Source organism: Oncorhynchus mykiss, chromosome 20 (genome assembly GCF_013265735.2).
Source record: "Oncorhynchus mykiss isolate Arlee chromosome 20, USDA_OmykA_1.1, whole genome shotgun sequence".
NCBI lineage: Eukaryota > Metazoa > Chordata > Actinopteri > Salmoniformes > Salmonidae > Oncorhynchus > Oncorhynchus mykiss.
The window spans coordinates 3,073,098-3,091,786 of NC_048584.1; the positions used below are offsets into that span (position 1 = coordinate 3,073,098).

Here is an 18,689-nt window from a genome sequence, read left to right on the forward strand (position 1 = left end):
CTTAGAACATTATTGGTAACGGCATAACATTAAAGAATAACTTATTGGGGTGTCCCTTGATGGAGCGTTTTTCAGTCTTAAGAATGGCAGATTTGCTACAATATGTTGGGCAGCGTCCATAGACATAATGGGAGGTTCCAATATTGTTTTCTTATAACCACTCATTGTATTCTGGCAATATCTGAAGTATATTGAGGGAACATTTTTGGAACAGTCAGAACATCGCTGTAACTTTGAGAGTATTATAGGTATGTTCTGTGCTTGTTGTTATAGGTGTCTTGCATGACACCTCCATCAGCATAAGCAGAACATTCCAGTAATGTTTTCTCATAACCAATTTCATTGAATCTAGGCATGATCGCTGAAGTATGTTTAGGGAACGTTTTTTTTTTACGTCATGTCCTAACATCACACTATAACTTTGAGAGTATAATAGGTATGTTCTGTGCTGGTTGGTAAGGGTGTTTTGAATAGCATCTCCATCAGCAAAACACTCCGATGATTTCTCAGAACCACTTCTATATCTCCCACTTTTTGTTGCGGAAATGATGTTTTAACAACATCACTGGAACATTGTGTTATAACATTCCATGGTAACCGAATAAATTTAATGTCAAACGTTTTCTTAGTTAAAAAAAAAAAAAAAAAAGGCGTTATCAAAAACATTATTGGGATGTTAGGGTTTGATCTAACTAGAAATGAATGGGAATGTTAGCTAATGTCCTGGGAATGTTCCCGGCTTGCTGGGTAGCTATCTGCGTCCGCATTGTGTCCGTCTCTGTCATGTTATTTTTCAAGAGCACAATTCCCGCTCACGTTTAAGCCCTGAATACTGAAATTCTTGATTTGTTGCGAGGATTTTCGGTCTATAGAGCACCCCTCTCCCCTTTCAAAGTGTCCCAAAAAATCTACCATGTTACCTAGACCTAGTGCTGTTCCCTAGACTACCCCACTTATGGATGTAGCTAGTCTGCTGTTTATAACCATACAGTAACCTATAGTCTGTTATACAGTTTGACCACATATACAGGAACTACTAATAACCATACAGTATAGCTTGTTAATAATCGTATGTGTGTGTGAGAGAGAGAGAGAGAGGCGGATTCTGTGCTTGTCAGCAGCCATAAAGGCTACGTGCTGCCCTGCCTGACCCCCGCAGAGTGTGCAGGGTCATTTGAATAGGCCTTTAGAAAACTCTGGTTTGGTGTGGTGGCTGCTGACTCAGGGAGCTACAGTGCGCCTCCCCAGTGCACGCAGGCCAAGTCCAGTGTCTATAGAGTATAGAGAGCATGTCAGGATCCTAGTGCACACGAACCGCTCCGTACGCCCCAAAAAATCAACACCTCGAAGTTTAGAGAAGGCAAAAAAACTAAAAAAGGAGCGAGACAAGAGGAGCAACGTATTTCAGATGCAGAGTGGCGTGGCGCTTAATGAGGAACCCAGGTAAGGGACCCCTCCCACCCCCACAGTGCCACAGAGGCAGGGCTCTTTGCCCACTCTCGGACCACTGCTAGGCACTGGCACCATGAGGGAGGGGGTGGGGGGCTATGGAAAAGTTCTGGATCACATGTGGGGTATAGTATGGCCTGCTTGGCCATTTTCTGTGTCTGCGTGCATGTGAGCGTGCATGTGCGCATGCGTCTGAGTATGGGGTCCCATTGTTGCAGTTCTTGGGTAACCTGATGACTAGGCTCTTCTAGAACACATGCTGATATTGTGAGCCCAATGCGCTACTGTGGCCTACCTATCTGGATGGGTCCTTTACAGAATGGAAATATGACAGGTCTGTGAGAATTGTCACTCGGGAAGATTTACTCTGTCGGGGACATACTTTGATTCACTTATGACTTCTTAATACCCGAGCTAGCTGAACATGTTGTAACTTTATAATTCACCTGCCAGTGGATTACTTCAACAGATTTGGCCATGACATTAATGCCTCATTTGAAAATGTACGTGCTCAATGGTCTCTGAGTAAGTGGTTCAAGGATGTTTTTGATTCTCATGAATTCTGTGTGTTTGGATGACTTTTTGGCATTCCCGATTTGTTGAAGTCAGCTGAATGTTTTGAAAAATGTTAGCTTGTCTAATGTTGAAGTAATCAAAGGAGTTGTGTCAAGTTAGCCTTTTCTCAAGGAAGCAGGGCATTCTCTGGATTACCTACTTCCCCAGAAATAGCCTCGAGTAAGAATACTGTTTTTACGGATGTCTCGCTCTTATATCAAGGTCTGATATTTTTTTATCCTTGGTTTTATGTTGAATACAGTGAGGGTCAATAATGTATATATTTTTTCAGTAGCATGTGTGTCATGTCTGACTTTAAAAGTGGCATGTATTTTCTTTAAGAATGCCCTGTGTTATGTGGGTACTGTTTTGAAGGTGTACTGTTCTATCTAGTGCTTAAAACCTTTTTAAGATTCACCCTTTGAAAGTGATGCCACATTCTCTTTGCAGAGGAATTTTGTTGAGTTGTTTACCAGAGGTTATAGACGTAGGCCTGTCCAAACAGGTTGGTCTGTTGGTGCTAGTAATACAAACCATAAGTCAGTCACTATAATACATTTGATGTAACTTTACCTGAAACATTTATCCAGGCACCAATGGATACCTACCTATATGTGTCGTCTTTGTCATCACTAGCAGGCTTCCACCGGTTACGTAGCCCTGCACCTTGAGGCTGCTGCCCTATATACATAGACTTGGAATCACTAGCAGGCTTCCACCTTGATGCTGCTGCCCTATATACATAGACTTGGAATCACTAGCAGGCTTCCACCTTGAGGCTGCTGCCCTATATACATAGACTTGGAATCACTAGCAGGCTTCCACCTTGAGGCTGCTGCCCTATATACATAGACTTGGAATCACTAGCAGGCTTCCACCTTGAGGCTGCTGCCCTATATACATAGACTTGGAATCACTGGCAACTGTAATCATGTTTAAATAATGTTTTACATACTGCTTTACTCATGTGTATGTACCGTATTCTATTCTACTGTATTTCAGTCAATGCTACTCCGACATTGAGCAATCTAATATTTATATACTTCTTAATTCCATTATTTGACTTTTAGATTTGTGTGTATTGTTATATACAGTTGGAGCTAGGAACACAAGCATTTTGCTACACCTGCAATAACATCTGCTGAAGGTTTTTTACCTTTTATTTAACCTTTTATTTAACTAGGGAGCCCCGAGTGTTAACTAGGGAGCCCCGCGTGTTAACTAGGGAGCCCCGAGTGTTAACTAGGGAGCCCCGAGTGTTAACTAGGGAGCCCCGAGTGTTAACTAGGGAGCCCCGCGTTTGACCAATAAAATGTGATTGAATTAACCTCTTTTCTCTCTCTCTCCCTATGGCTCAGTAAGAAGAATAAGGATGGCAAGACGCGGGAGCAGGACTACTCCTCTGAAAGCCATTACAGAATCGTTTCACCAACATTCCAGTATAAGATGAGCCACCAGCGAGTGGGCAAGTGCATCATAATCAACAACAAGAACTTTGACGAAAAGACGGGTATGGCATCACCTTTTATGTTGACTTGGATACATGGTTGTCTAACACTTTTATATTATCCACACTGCTTTATTAAACTTATACAACACTAATATATTTATGTAACACAGTTACTCTTTATAAGACTGTTCATTTCCACTCAGGGCTCCAGACTGCGACCATTTAGTCGCATTTTGCTTTGAATTGGTCACACCGGTGCAAGCCCCACATTCTACCTGGTCACCTCAATCAGAACATTCCATTTGTTGGTCAAACATTAAGGTGCATTAACGTCATGATTCCTGTAATGAAAGTGTCTGCCCTGCCACTGTGCCTGTTTCACTGGGGCCGGCTGCTGTAATGCGGGAGCCTCGCACATTCTCTCTCTTCCCCCCTCGTGCACCCTGAAAAATGCATTCTGCTTGTGTAACATTTCAAAATGCAATTGAGGGAAAAAACGCTACTTTGGAAGTTAACTACCTGATAAAGAGAGGAGGATCTCAGCTTTCTGAAACCCTATTTTTCACAGTAAAATATATATATTTTTAAATACAGGACTGCCAACTCAATTCATGACAATCACTGGATTAGGTTGAATATCAACATTTCTTGAGTCATACATTGCTGATTGGACATAGTATTCAATAAATAAGTTGTTACATCTAACATCTCAGTATTCTATGACACATCTTGAAATACTTTTTAATGACTTTATAAGGTGATTACTCTTATTGTTTCTATTGCGTGACACTGCAATTTTGTTTATTTTTGGGTGCGACCAAATTATGGGCTCGTGCCACCAACTGAAAAAGTTAGTGGCACCAGTGCCAATAGGGGAAAATGTTAGTCTGGAGCCCTGCCATTTGATATAGCTTGATTTTAGTGGCCTATTGTATAACACTGTGCAAGCTATACTCTGTACATGTAGAGTACAGTGAATGCTGTTCATATTGTCTGTCAGGGATGAATGTACGCAATGGCACGGATCGAGACGCAGGCGAACTGTTTAAGTGCTTTAAGAGCCTGGGCTTCGACGTCTGCATCTACAACGACCAGACGTGTGAGAAGATGGAGCGTCTTCTCCGAGAGGGTGAGTAACACACCGAGTACATATTGTCTGTAGGCCTGACATCAGTATCTATTCTAGGGGCGACTTCAGTGAGAGTACCCTGTCTCACTGTCACCCCCCCTACAGTTCCAGTGCATACATTTTCAAACAGGGCACCAACACCATCACATTCTCTTTTAGTGCTGTTAAGGGCTGACACAATTCAGTCGATTGGCTGTTGGTCGAGATTTCTTTAGACAAGCAGTAGGGGGAAAATTATTTATAATACTGGTGTACAAGACACCACTCAGACAGGCGCAAATCAGAGAGGACTGATCCATTTGTGGAGTCCATGGGGATGGCACAGTCCATCAGACTAAAACATGTGCTCCTGAAATTATATATGGTTACAGTGCCTTGCGAAAGTATTCGGCCCCCTTGAACTTTGCGACCTTTTGCCACATTTCAGGCTTCAAACATAAAGATATAAAACTGTATTTTTTTGTGAAGAATCAACAACAAGTGGGACACAATCATGAAGTGGAACGACATTTATTGGATATTTCAAACTTTTTTAACAAATCAAAAACTGAAAAATTGGGCGTGCAAAATTATTCATCCCCTTTACTTTCAGTGCAGCAAACTCTCTCCAGAAGTTCAGTGAGGATCTCTGAATGATCCAATGTTGACCTAAATGACTAATGATGATAAATACAATCCACCTGTGTGTAATCAAGTCTCCGTATAAATGCACCTGCACTGTGATAGTCTCAGAGGTCCGTTAAAAGCGCAGAGAGCATCATGAAGAACAAGGAACACACCAGGCAGGTCCGAGATACTGTTGTGAAGAAGTTTAAAGCCGGATTTGGATACAAAAAGATTTCCCAAGCTTTAAACATCCCAAGGAGCACTGTGCAAGCGATAATATTGAAATGGAAGGAGTATCAGACCACTGCAAATCTACCAAGACCTGGCCGTCCCTCTAAACTTTCAGCTCATACAAGGAGAAGACTGATCAGAGATGCAGCCAAGAGGCCCATGATCACTCTGGATGAACTGCAGAGATCTACAGCTGAGGTGGGAGACTCTGTCCATAGGACAACAATCAGTCGAATATTGCACAAATCTGGCCTTTATACAAGAGTGGCAAGAAGAAAGCCATTTCTTAAAGATATCCATTAAAAGTGTCATTTAAAGTTTGCCACAAGCCACCTGGGAGACACACCAAACATGTGGAAGAAGGTGCTCTGGTCAGATGAAACCAAAATTGAACTTTTTGGCAACAATGCAAAACGTTATGTTTGGCGTAAAAGCAACACAGCTGAACACACCATCCCCACTGTCAAACATGGTGGTGGCAGCATCATGGTTTGGGCCTGCTTTTCTTCAGCAGGGACAGAGAAGATGGTTAACATTGATGGGAAGATGGATGGAGCCAAATACAGGACCATTCTGGAAGAGAACCTGATGGAGTCTGCAAAAGACCTGAGACTGGGACGGAGATTTGTCTTCCAACAAGACAATGATCCAAAACATAAAGCAACATCTACAATGGAATGGTTCAAAAATAAACATATCCAGGTGTTAGAATGGCCAAGTCAAAGTCCAGACCTGAATCCAATCGAGAATCTGTGGAAAGAACTGAAAACTGCTGTTCACAAATGCTCTCCATCCAACCTCACTGAGCTCGAGCTGTTTTGCAAGGAGGAATGGGAAGAAAATTCAGTCTCTTGATGTGCAAAACTGATAGACATACCCCAAGCGACTTACAGCTGTAATCGCAGCAAAAGGTGGCGCTACAAAGTATTAACTTAAGGGGGCTGAATAATTTTGCACGCCCAATTTTTCAGTTTTTGATGTTAAAAAAGTTTGAAATATCCAATAAATGTCGTTCCACTTCATGATTGTGTCCCACTTGTTGTTGATTCTTCACAAAAAAATACAGTTTTATATCTTTGTTTGAAGCCTGAAATGTGGCAAAAGGTTGCAAAGTTCAAGGGGGGCGGATACTTTCGCAAGGCACTGTATATTATGTAAGAACAGTGCTGCAACACTAATGTGACATTATTTTATTACAAATTCGCTTTCTCCCGCATTGGACAGTGGTCGGTTCTGAAACACATCAGTGCGCTGTTGAAATGGTGCCTTTTCCTAGACCTTGTTGCTATGTGCATAATAGCCAAGTTAACCAGGGGAGGCAGCAGTGGAGTTAGGAGATGAGAAAACAGCCCTTGCCTTAATTGTCTTTGGAAAGTGAGGAGAGAGGAAACCCCAACATAATTAGTTCTATAATCAACAGCCTAACTGTTAAATGTGCCTGGCTTTATACATCATCCACAGACAGTTGCAGTCGGAAGTTTGCATACACTTGGGTTGGAGTCATTAAAACTCGTTTTTCAACCACTCCACATCTCTTGTTAACAAATTATAGTTTTGGCAAGTCGGTTAGGACATCTACTTTGTGCATGACAAGTAATTTTTCCATCAATTGTTTACAGACAGATTATTTCACTTATAATTCACTGTATCACAATTCCAGTGGGTCAGAAGTTTACATACACTAAGTTGACTGTGCCTTTAATTAAACAGCTTGGAAAATTATTGCCATGGCTTTAGAAGCTTCTGAGTCAATTGGAGGTGGACCTGTGGATGTATTTCAAGGCCTACCTTCAAACTCGGTGCCTCTTTGCTTGACGACATGGGAAAATCAAAAGCCAAGACCTCAGAAAAAAAATTGTAGACTGGTTCATCCTTGAGAGCAATGTCCAAATGCCTGAAGGTACCACGTTCATCTGTACAAACAATAGTACGCAAGTATAAACACCATGGGACCACGCAGCCGTTACACCGCTCAGGAAGGAGACTCATTCTGTCTCCTAGAGATGAACGTACTTTGGTGCGAAAAGTGCAAATCGATCCCAGAACAACAGCAAAGGACCTTGTGAAGATGCTGGAGGAAACAAGTACAAAAGTATCTCTATCCACAGTAAAAACAAGTCCTATATTGGCATGAGCTGAAAGGCCGCTCAGCGGAGGAGGAAAAAGAGGGAGGCTTGCAAGCCGAAGAACACCATCCCAACCGTGAAGCACTTCCAAAGTTGTGGCAAAATGGCTTAAGGACAACAAAGTCAAGGTATTGGAGTGGCCATCACAAAGCCCTGACCTCAATCGTATAGCACATTTGTGGGCAGAATTGAAAAAGCTTGTGTGAGCAAGGAGGCCTACAAACCTGACTCGGTTACACCAGCTCTGTCAGGAGGAATGGCCCAAAATTCATCCAACTTATTGTGGGAAGCTTGTGGAAGGCTACCCAAAACATTTGACCCAAGTTTAAATTGTTTAAGGCAATGCTACCAAATGCATGTAAAATTCTGACCCACTGGGAATGTGATGAAAGAAGTAAAATCCTAAAACAGGGAATTTTTACTAGGATTAAATGTCAGGATTTGTGATAAACTGAGTTTAAATGTATTTGGCTAAGGTGTATGTAAACTTCTGACTTTAACTCTGCATCTACAGAAATAAGACAGATCCTGCTTATGTTGCCTGTTTTAGTATTTATTTGTTTAATAGCCTATTGAGTCCTTGAGCAACAAGTCTAATGTAACCACATGTCAGATAAACAATTTCACAAATTCAGCTGTTTTTAATATTTGTTATGCTGTAATAGTCTATTTTTTTCCCCTCTGGTGTTGCTTAGAATTGATTTAGTGTTTACACTGTTCCAAATGGGTATGTATTATTATTATTATAATAATAACCCTCCTTTTTCCTTGATCATCTCCTTATTTTATGATGATGACATTACTTATTATAATGATCATCAGTAGGCCTAAGCGCGCATCCTGTTTAATCCTGTCTTAATACTGGAATTAACTTAGGCCTATATCAATCAATAATTTACGAGTCATTCATGATTTGAAATGCAATCAAGCATTTTAGTTTTAAAATAAAATAACAAAGCGACCTATTGAATAATTAGCGTAAACAATAAATAGGCCTAAACCGTTTCCATTTCAGAATTTGCATATACGGCTGAATGCGACTACAGTCAGTCTTTGCTGTACTAAAGGTTTTACAAAAAAAACCGTTACAACAGACTCTGGTACACTTATTTATTTTGTGTTTAATTGATAAATGATATTGTAACCTAACAGCACCTGTTTGACAAGCACTCAGCGCTGGCTCCTTACTTTATTTTTCTTGATCTCCAGTATTTTCCACAACGACTCACATTTACTCCCTTTTTAACGCCTGAGCAACCAGTAAACATTCCCCCATTTTGAGTTTATTTATCATGTCTGCATCCGTTTTGCTGTTACGTGTTCAGAGTTTATAACCAATTTATTGATGTGATTATGATAGGCTATAGGTCAGGCCCTATTGGTCACGTGCATGCGATGTGTACATGTGTCATGTAAAGAGAGCAAGGGTTGAGGGAATAGGGAATGTTTTTCCTAAATAAATTAGGGATTTCGGTAACAACTTTTCAGTCCGAAAGGCTGTAATTATGTTGCAGCTTCAGCAACATGGGATACACACTGATGTTCTGTGGTGATCGCTACAGCAGGGAGGAGAGAGAGACAATGGGTTCTAGTCAGTCACTCACTGCCTTTAAAATTATATTTTTAACCACAGTGCTTTTTAACACAGCGCTGCAAGTCTGTGCCCAGCACAATCAAATCAATTGCGGTCGGACTCCCTCTAGTCATTTGTGTGTCTTAATTATGTAATCAAACAGTTTGCTTAAATCTTATTTTTTTTAAACACAAAGGATGGAAAGATATGGAAAAACACACATTTGAAAATGTGGGCCAGTCGATTGGTTGAAAGAACAGTCGATTCTTGATTGACCAAGATTTTTTTTTAGTCGGGGACAGCCCTAGTGCTATTGCTTAAATCCCCTCGTTTCTCCTCGCCTGTATATCGGAGTAGCTATTTAGCCTTTTTTGCAACCTTTTACTTACTTTTTATTGACATCTCACATAAATAAGGGTGACAATAAATAGGAAACTGGGAATGGCAATGCATTTAAAACGTTTATTTAACCCTAAAAGTGTGTGTGTGTGTGTGTCCTAGCCTCAGAGGAGGACCACAGCGACAGCTCCTGCTTTGCTTGCATCCTGCTGAGTCACGGTGAGGAGGGTATGATCTATGGCACTGACGGAGCCATGCCCATCAAGAGCATGACCTCACTCTTCAGGGGTGACATGTGCAAGAGTCTAGTGGGCAAGCCCAAACTCTTCTTCATCCAGGTGAGGGCCAAAGCCAACACTGGGCTGGGCAGCTTCACAAAGCCCAGGCTTTTGTTCTAGCTAGGCTTGATTAAAGCATTTATTGTTGAGCTTAGCTTCTTAAACTTATAGAAGAGGTAGATGATTAATCATGGTTAAATATGGTCAGTTGGCACCTGGTTCGAACCAGAACGTGAAAGGTTGTCTAACCCTAGAATACAAGATGCTGATTTTCTTTTTCATATGTTTTGAGATTTTTACAATTTATTTGAGGTGAAGATTATTAGGTCATAGGGCAAACTAGATAGTTTACCCCATGTCTGTTAGTGAGCTGTGCAGTGTTTTGAAATAAAAGGACTTGTAAATAATTTATGGTGTTCCACAAGCCTGAATTACAGGACCTCTTATTTTTAGAAATGTATATAGATTATGGTTATCCCATTTATATGCAAGGTGACTGTTTTTCTTGATGGACAGATTACTAACTATACAGCCATATTTGTAGAACTTAATAAGACATATTGCCCTTTTTACTAGGTCCTTGAAAAGATATTCCTGATCTCAACTTTCATTTGATTCACCAGGCTTGTCGAGGTTCTGAGTTCGATGATGGCATACAGACTGATTCCGGGCCCCCCAATGATACCCTGGAAACGGATGCAAATCCCAGGCACAAGATTCCTGTCGAGGCAGACTTCCTTTTTGCCTACTCCACCGTGCCAGGTAACCCACAGCATTCTTGTACATTTCCAGCTAAACTAGTTCGCCCGCTCCTAAATGTTCCTTGCACCGATAGTCTGACAGAAATCCCACAGCCACCATCTCTACCTCACACCCTGGTTGTTCCAATCAACCATGGTAGCTGGTAACGCACATCCACTATCCAGTTGTTTTCATAGTGTTTGTTACTGTGTGAGAGAATCTGTCTGTGCACTTGTAAAGTGTGTGAGCGCACATCAGTGCCAATTGGAGAGAGTGACGCAACTACTCTTCCCAGGGTACTATTCGTGGAGGAACCCTGGGCGCGGCTCCTGGTTTGTCCAGGCACTCTGCAACGTCCTCAATGAGTTTGGTAAGCAGCTGGAGATCATGCAGATCCTCACACGTGTCAACTACATGGTAGCCACCAGCTTCGAGTCCTGGTCCGAGGACCCACGTTTCAGCGAGAAGAAGCAGATCCCCTGCGTGGTCTCCATGCTGACCAAGGAGCTGTATTTTAACTGACCGTCATTGACCACAGACTGATGAGACTAACTAAACCACGCACTAACCGAGCGGTCTCAAAATTCAGGGTTGATCCAGGTCCAGCAGGATGCTGCGCGGTTTGGGAGAGAATGCCGTTTTGCACGTGTAGCGTAGCTGGGCACAAAACAAGCTCTCCAAATAAATTTCTACAGTGGCACGCTGCGTTCATGTGTTGGTGGTGATACTTGCCTCTTCAGGTTATTCCTAGGAATAATGATGTCACATTTGATCTGGTTTTTGTCAACAGGCTGTGTGAAATATCCATGTTATTTTACTGACCCGGGAAATTTGCTGCCAGTTTTGTAGGGTTGTTAAAAGGTTAGAAATCAGTTATCTGAAATCTGTAATATCTGAAAATGTTCTTGTTCATTTTCCAGCTTGTCCAAATTTGGACATGCGTACAAGCATTTGATTGATTGGCCAAGATCCCAGCTAACACTATTTATGCCTCAGGGCATTTATTTTAGTTTTGGAGGGAAGGGGGCATTTCTTGACATGAAGTAGATTACTAGAGACATTGGCCATGTCCGAAAACTGGCTTGCCTACTACTCAAGCTGCATACTGTGGTACTGATAGTACTACATACTATTTAGAATGCACTGTTCAGTAAAAATAAATGCAGTAAGCTACACATATCAGCATACTAGGCTCATCCTACTAAGAATGCCTAATCTAATGCGCAATTGCGTTGAGTCCTGCCATTATCAGCTGTTGTCAGACACGTGGGTCTCGAAAGACGGTTCTTCTTCTTGTGCAGCAAATTCTGCTAGATGAAAAGCTGAAATAAGTATGACATCTTGGCATTTTAAAGCGTACTAAAGTTCACATAATATAAAACTAAACATTTTTGGCATACTCAACATGCCTTCTATTTAGAACGCAAGTATGGGGATTATAATCCCCAAGTGTTTGGGGATTATTTGCTGACATTATACAACCACACGGAAACCAGATCAAACAATCCCTGTAAGGATCCTAGTTGGTTGGGAGAGCCACGTCTCATTAAGTGTGTAAGGACATCAGACTATTAGAGGGGACTTGCTTATCGCGGCAGCATAATAGTTGTCGAAGAATGTAGGCTACACGGGTCAGTACCTTATGAAAGATCACGGCAATATGCTGAATTTCAACTGAATCAGGAGGGTAGCGGCTGGAAAATGTACAATTTACATTTTTGGCTATTTGTCTTAATGTTTTTATAATATCATTAATCCTAAAAAGGGATTAGGTCTCACTCAAAGAGCAATCACTTGTCATATGATCCCATGTAACAGAGGTAACAAAGTCAAGTACGAATAATTTAACTATTCATACCAAGAATGCACTCCCAGCAGTGACTGTTAAAGATTACATTTTACTGTCATCCTCAGGTTTCTTTGTGAGTGAGATTTATTTTTTGTGGATTTTGAGTTTCACAATTGCCAGGAAAGAGTGCTAATCTGTTGCATGAAAAAAAAAAAACGTTATGTGTTTTTTGGTCAAGGGCACAGGAAATGTTCCATCATACCACAAGCAAGGAGGATTTGAGATTTTGCCAGTTTATATGTACACACATTAATTCATTAGGTTGAAGATGATGAAGCTTGTCAGTAAACTTTATCCACTGGAGTCAATGTATTTAAAATGAGTATACAAAACATTAAGAACACCTGCCCTTCCCGCGACATAGACTGACCAGATGAAAGCTATGATCCCTTACTGATTAGTTAAATCCACTTCAATCAGTATATGTGAAGGGGAGGAGACGGGCTAAAGAAGAATTTGTAAGCCTTGAGACATAGATTGTGCATGTGTTCCATTGAGAGGGTGAATGGGCAAGACAAAAGATTTAAGCACCTTTAAACGGGATATGGTATTAGGTGCCTTTGCACCGGTTTGTGTGAAGAACTGCAACACTTCTGTTTTTTTTTACAAGAATGGTCCACCACGCAAAGGACATCCAGCCAACTGGACACAACTGTGGGAAGCATTGGAGTCAACATGGGCCAGTATCCCTGTGGAACGCTTTCCACACCTTGTAGAGTCCATGCCCCAATAAACTGTTCTGAGGGCAACTCGGTATTAGTAAGGTGTTCCTAATGTTTGGTATACCCAGTATACATGATCAATATATGGCTTGTTATCAATGTCTTCTTATCAATGGCCAAGGATAATGAAACTTTTCTTTTGAAAGGCCCCTTTATGTTGGCCTACAAATTCACTCATTTCGTTGCTTGTAAAAATGATGTATGCCTGAATTTGTTTGTCAAAATGGAGGAAGTCCATGTGATAAGTGAACTGAATCTGGTCTCAAAGCACAAATGACCACATTGTTTCACTGTATATCAGTGTGGTACATTGTCAGTTATTACCACGGTTAAAGACACCTTGCATTGTCCTTCAATTAAAACATCTAATTCATTAACATTTTACATACGTGAAATGTATGACAGTTTATACAACTGAAACACAAAACGTTTGTTAAATGTTATTCTCATGACAATTGATAAATGGTTTGAGTGTCCAACAGTCACATACATTTGATCATTAATACCTTCAATTGACAGCACTTTGGTGGCCTTCAAAAGCACACATACATATTTAAGGTCGTCATGGCATATCCACTGCATGTTTGTCCCAAAGTCAGAAATACTCTGTCATCTGCAGAGGCAGCTATTACTGGTGGTGACAAGTGTTATCATTCACAATTCATATGTCTCAATTCGCACACTGCATTCTTCCAATGTTGCTGCAACGTTCAATTTACAGGATTGCTTCCATAGTTTGCTAGTAACTTTGGGAAAACATCCGGTGCTAGCTTCGCTATTTCCCCCCCCCCATCTTAGTTTTATTGCAGTCTTTTTTGTTTTTACCTGATTACACAATACTTCTATGAACCACAGTAGTGAACAGTATGCTGGCGACTGAGTAGACATTTTACACATACCTGTCAATCACACAGATGGCACTCTTGAATCCTCTCGACACATGAATCTCTTATCAGTGATGTAGTGCCCATTCTGTATTGAAAGGAGTGTTAGCTCCACTTGTTTTGGAATGGAATTTAAGGGAAAAATCATATTTTTAGAAGTAATATTTTTTAAATGCTTTCTGGTGTTAAATGCTATTGTCCACATTAATATATTATAAAAGATTTGGAAAAACAAATATATAGTATAGGGAGATGAACCCCCCCACCACCCAAAAAATGTTTTTATTGTGAATTTACTAAATATTGCCATACTCTGCAGCCCCCTTTGAATCTGGGGCAATACAATGTTTAAATTACTTCACATCAAATGAATGCCTATCTTAACACACTTTTATTGTATTAAACATGAAGATTCTATTGTGAAATGAGTAGTGTGGTTATTTTTGTCATTTTGTGTCGTATAACGTCGTATAATCATGCTAATCCTGGATTTACAATCTATCAATTCAGTTCAATTGAAAACTTTCAGAGATGCCTAAGGGCCTGCACACCAAGTCCGAAGGGTGTAAAAACAATCGTTTCACCATTAGGTGGGTGTTTTCAAGTTCTGGGAAATGTATTTAGGCTAGTCAGCCTGATCTGCTACAGCTAGGTGAGTGAATTGTTTTGCTACTTGAAATAAAACGTAACCCTAACAAACCACAGGAATAGATTACTTTCTTTACACACATACAGCTAGAATTGTCATATCACTGGCGATCAGGAGTACCTTTTTGTATGCAAAATTAGGCCCATCCCTCTTGACATGTTATTTGGTCCCACTTATCAGTAAAATCTTGAGACCTCCCACAATCCTTATAGTTTACAGTAGTGTTTGACAGAAAGAATCCTATACTAACATATATTTGTTTTGTGAGTTCTAAAAATAAAAACCTTCCCCATCCGGCAGGAACCAAGTAATGTGAAAATACTTTTATTTTCTAAGATCTTCCTTTTAAATTATTATTATTTTTTTAAATGTAGCCTTTATTTAACTAGGCAAGTCAGTTTTAAGAACAAAATCGTATTTGCAATGACAGCCTAGCACAGTGTGTTAACTGCCTTGTTCAGGGGCAGAACGACAGATTTTTTACCTCGACAGCTCTGGGATTCGATCCGGCAACCGTCCGGTTACTGGCCCAACACTCTAACCACTAGGCTACCTACTGCCTCTTGCACTGTGTGTCTTTAGATCACTGTGCTACTCGGGAGCCCCACATATGCAATGCATTCGGAAAGTATTCAGACCCCTAACATTTTTCCACATTTTGTTACGTTGCAGCCTTATTCTAAAATGCATGAAATACATTTTCTCCCTCAAACTACACACAATAGCCCATAATGACAAAGCAAAAACAAGTTTAAGAAATGTGCAAATGTATGGGAAAAAAACTGAAATATGACATTTACATAAGTATTCAGACCCTTTACTCAGTACTTTGTTGAAGCACCTTTGGCAGCGTTTGCAGCCTCGAGACTTCTTGGGAATGACGCTACAAGCTTGGCATACCTGTATGTGGGGAGTTCGTCCCATTATTCTCTACGGATCCTCTCAAACTCTGTCAGGTTGGATGGGGAGCGTCGATGCACAGATATTTTCAGGTCTCTCCAGAGATGTTCGATTGGGTTGAAGTCCGGGCTCTGGCTGGACCACTCAAGGACATTCAGAGACTTGTCCCAAAGCCACTCCTGTGTTGTCTTGGCTGTGTGCTTAGGGTCATTGTCCTGTTGGAGGGTGAACCTTCATCCCAGTCTAAGGTCCTTAGTGCTCTGGACCATGTTTTCATTAAGGGTCTCTGTAATTTTATCCATCCATCTTTCCCTCGATCCTGGCTAGTCTCCCAGTCCCTGCCACTGAAAAACATCCTGACATTATGATGCTGCCACCACCATGCTTCACCGGGATTCATAGGGATGGTGCCAGGTTTCCTTCAGATGTGACGCTTGGCATTCAGGCCAAAGAGATCAATCTTGGTTTGATCAGACCAGAGGATCTTGTTTTTGTGGCTGGAGTCTCTGACACTGCCCGGATGGCAGGGAGATCGGCTGGGCTGTATGCACTGCCCTCTAATGCCTTGCGGTCAGATGCCAAGCAGTTGCCACACCAAACAGTGATGCAGCCAGTCAAGTTGGTCTCGATGCTGTATCTGTAGAACATTTGAGGATCTGAGGGCCCATGCCAAATCTTTTCAACCTCCTGGGGGGAAGAGGCATTGTCGTGCCCTCTACACGACTGTGTTGGTGTGTTTAGACCATGATAGATCCTTAATGATGTGGACACCAAGAAGATTGACGCACTCGACCCTCTCCGCTACAGCCTTGTCGATGTGAAAGGGGCTGTGCTCGGCCCTCCATTTCCTGTACTCAACAATCAGTTCCTTTGTCTTACTAACGTCGAGGGAGAGGTTGTTGTCCTGGCAACACACTTCCAGGTCTCTGACTTCCTCCATAACGGCTGTCTCATCGTCACCGGTGATCAGGCCTACCACCGTTGTGTCGTCGGCGAACTTAATGATGTTGGAGTCGTGTATGGCCACACAGTCGTGGGTGAACAGGGAGTACAGGAGGGGACTAAGTACGCACCCCTGAGGGGGTCCCCTTGATGAGGGTCAGTGTGGCATGTGTGTTGCTGCCTACCATCGCCTCCTGGGGTGGGGGGGGGGGGGGTGTTCAGTCCCAGGGATGAGCTTCGAGGGCACTATGCTGTTGAACGCTGAGCATTCTCACGTAGGTGTTCATTTTGTCCAAGTACGAAAGGGCAGTGTGGAGTGCAATAGAGATTGCCTCATCCATGGATCTGTTCGGGTGTTATGCGAATTGTAGTGGGTCCAGGATGATGGTGTTGATGTGAGCCATTTAAAGCAGTTCATGGCTACATATGTGAGTGCTACGTGGCCTTAGTCATTTAGACAGGTTACCATGGCGTTCTTGGGCCCAGGGATTATGGTGGTCTGCTTGAAACATGTAGGTATTACATAATGTTTCAGGGAGAGGTTGAACATTTCAGTGAACACTCTTGCCAGCTGGTTAGCGCATGCTCAGAGTACGCATCCTGGTAATCCGTCTGGCCCTGCGGCCTTGCGAATGTTTAAAGGTCTTGAAGGTCAGCCGATGTGAGCAAGTTTAAAGGTCTTGCTCACATCGGCTGTGTGATCACACAGTCATCAGGAACAGCTGATGCTCTAATGCATGGTTCAGTGTTGGTTTGCCTCGAAGTGAGTATAGCTCATCTGGTAGGCTTGTGTCACTGGGCAGAAAAATCACATTTACCTTTTTTTATTATTTTTCTCCCCAATTTCATGGTATCCAATTGTTTAGTAGCTACTATCTTGTCTCATCGCTACAACTCCCATACGGGCTCGGGAGAGACGAAGGTTGAAAGTCATGCGCCCTCCGATACACAACCCAACCAAGCCGCACTGCTTCTTAACACAGCACGCATCCAACCCGGAAGCCAGCCGCACCAATGTGTCGGAGGAAACACCGTGCACCTGGCAACCTTGGTTAACGTGCACTGCGCCTGGCCCACCACAGGAGTCGCTGGTGAGCGATGAGACAAGGATATCCCTTTCGGTCAAACCCTCCCTAACCCGGACGACGCTAGGCCAATTGTGCGTCACCCCACGGACCTCCCGGTTGTGGCCGGTTACGACAGAGCCTGGGCGCGAACCCAGAGTCTCTGGTGGCACAGCTGGCGCTGCAGTACAGCGCCCTTAACCACTGCACCACCCGGGAGGCCCATATTTACCTTTTTTTGTTTAATATTTATAGTTGACCATTAATATGCTTAACAATAGTAAAGACATTTCTTCAGTGCCAATGCTGTGCTTCCTAGAAAGGAGGTTTCATCTCTTCCACATTCACTCCCCGCAGCTGGTCTAGGAGTGTAGTCAAGGACATGGGATAGAGATAAGCTTGAGGAACAGAGACCCGTGTTGTTTCCATTTCTCTTTGCTTCTGAGTAACCTGGTCACACGGCATGAAAAAGGGCCTCTGAGAAGTGACTAGAGTTCTTCAGCCCATCCTGTTCTATTTACTATCTTCCAAGGGCACAGCTGTGGGACGATAGAAGAGATGGAGAAAGGAGTAACGGAACTAACGTTATCACTTGTAAAAAATAAATATAAAATATATTTTGATTTGTTTAACACTTTTTTGGTTACTACAGTGCCTTGCGAAAGTATTCGGCCCCCTTGAACTTTGCGACCTTTTGTCACATTTCAGGCTTCAAACATAAAGAATCAACAACAAGTGGGACACAATCATGATGTGGAACGACATTTATTGGATATTTCAAACTTTTTTAACAAATCAAAAACTGAAAGATTGGGCGTGCAAAATTACAAGTTACACAATAAATGTTTGTTTTGTTCGATAAAGATTCTCTTTATATCCATTTGGTTAGCTCGTTAGCAGACAAATTCCAAATAGTATCCGTAAAGTTCGTAGAAACATGTCAAATAAACAATAAATTATTATAATAGATTATATTTCAACCGTACGGTAGCCTTTCAATAGAATAGAGAAAGAAAAGGTCTCGCTCCAGGCGCGTGCATGCACAGATCTGAGGACATCTGGCTATCCACTGACGCGATGTGATCATTTTCGCTAATTTTTCAGAATAAAAAAGCCTGAAACTATGTCTAAAGGCTGTTCACACCTTGTGGAAGCCATAGGGAAAGGAATCTGGTTGATATCCCTTTAAAATGGAGGATTGC

The 18,689-nt window shown here is 41.9% G+C and overlaps 1 protein-coding gene across 5 annotated transcripts in view; it reads left to right on the forward strand.

Annotated features, from left to right (window-relative positions):
- The window catches only part of casp7 (caspase 7, apoptosis-related cysteine peptidase), a 28,067-nt gene extending 13,710 nt beyond the window's left edge, over positions 1-14,357 (forward strand). For 2 of the 5 annotated variants that reach the window (XM_036955611.1, XM_021575465.2), the window contains exons 3-7: positions 3,363-3,514; positions 4,455-4,583; positions 9,621-9,796; positions 10,360-10,498; positions 10,773-14,357. In XM_036955611.1, coding sequence (XP_036811506.1) covers positions 3,363-3,514; positions 4,455-4,583; positions 9,621-9,796; positions 10,360-10,498; positions 10,773-10,999 — 823 coding nt within the window. In that variant the 3' untranslated portion in view covers positions 11,000-14,357. Of the gene's footprint in view, positions 1-1,257; positions 1,444-1,755; positions 1,975-3,362; positions 3,515-4,454; positions 4,584-9,620; positions 9,797-10,359; positions 10,499-10,772 lie in introns of those variants that run through there. The other 3 variants (XM_036955612.1, XM_036955613.1, XM_036955614.1) reach the window with 3 other exon arrangements.
- The last annotated feature ends 4,332 nt before the right edge of the window (positions 14,358-18,689 follow it).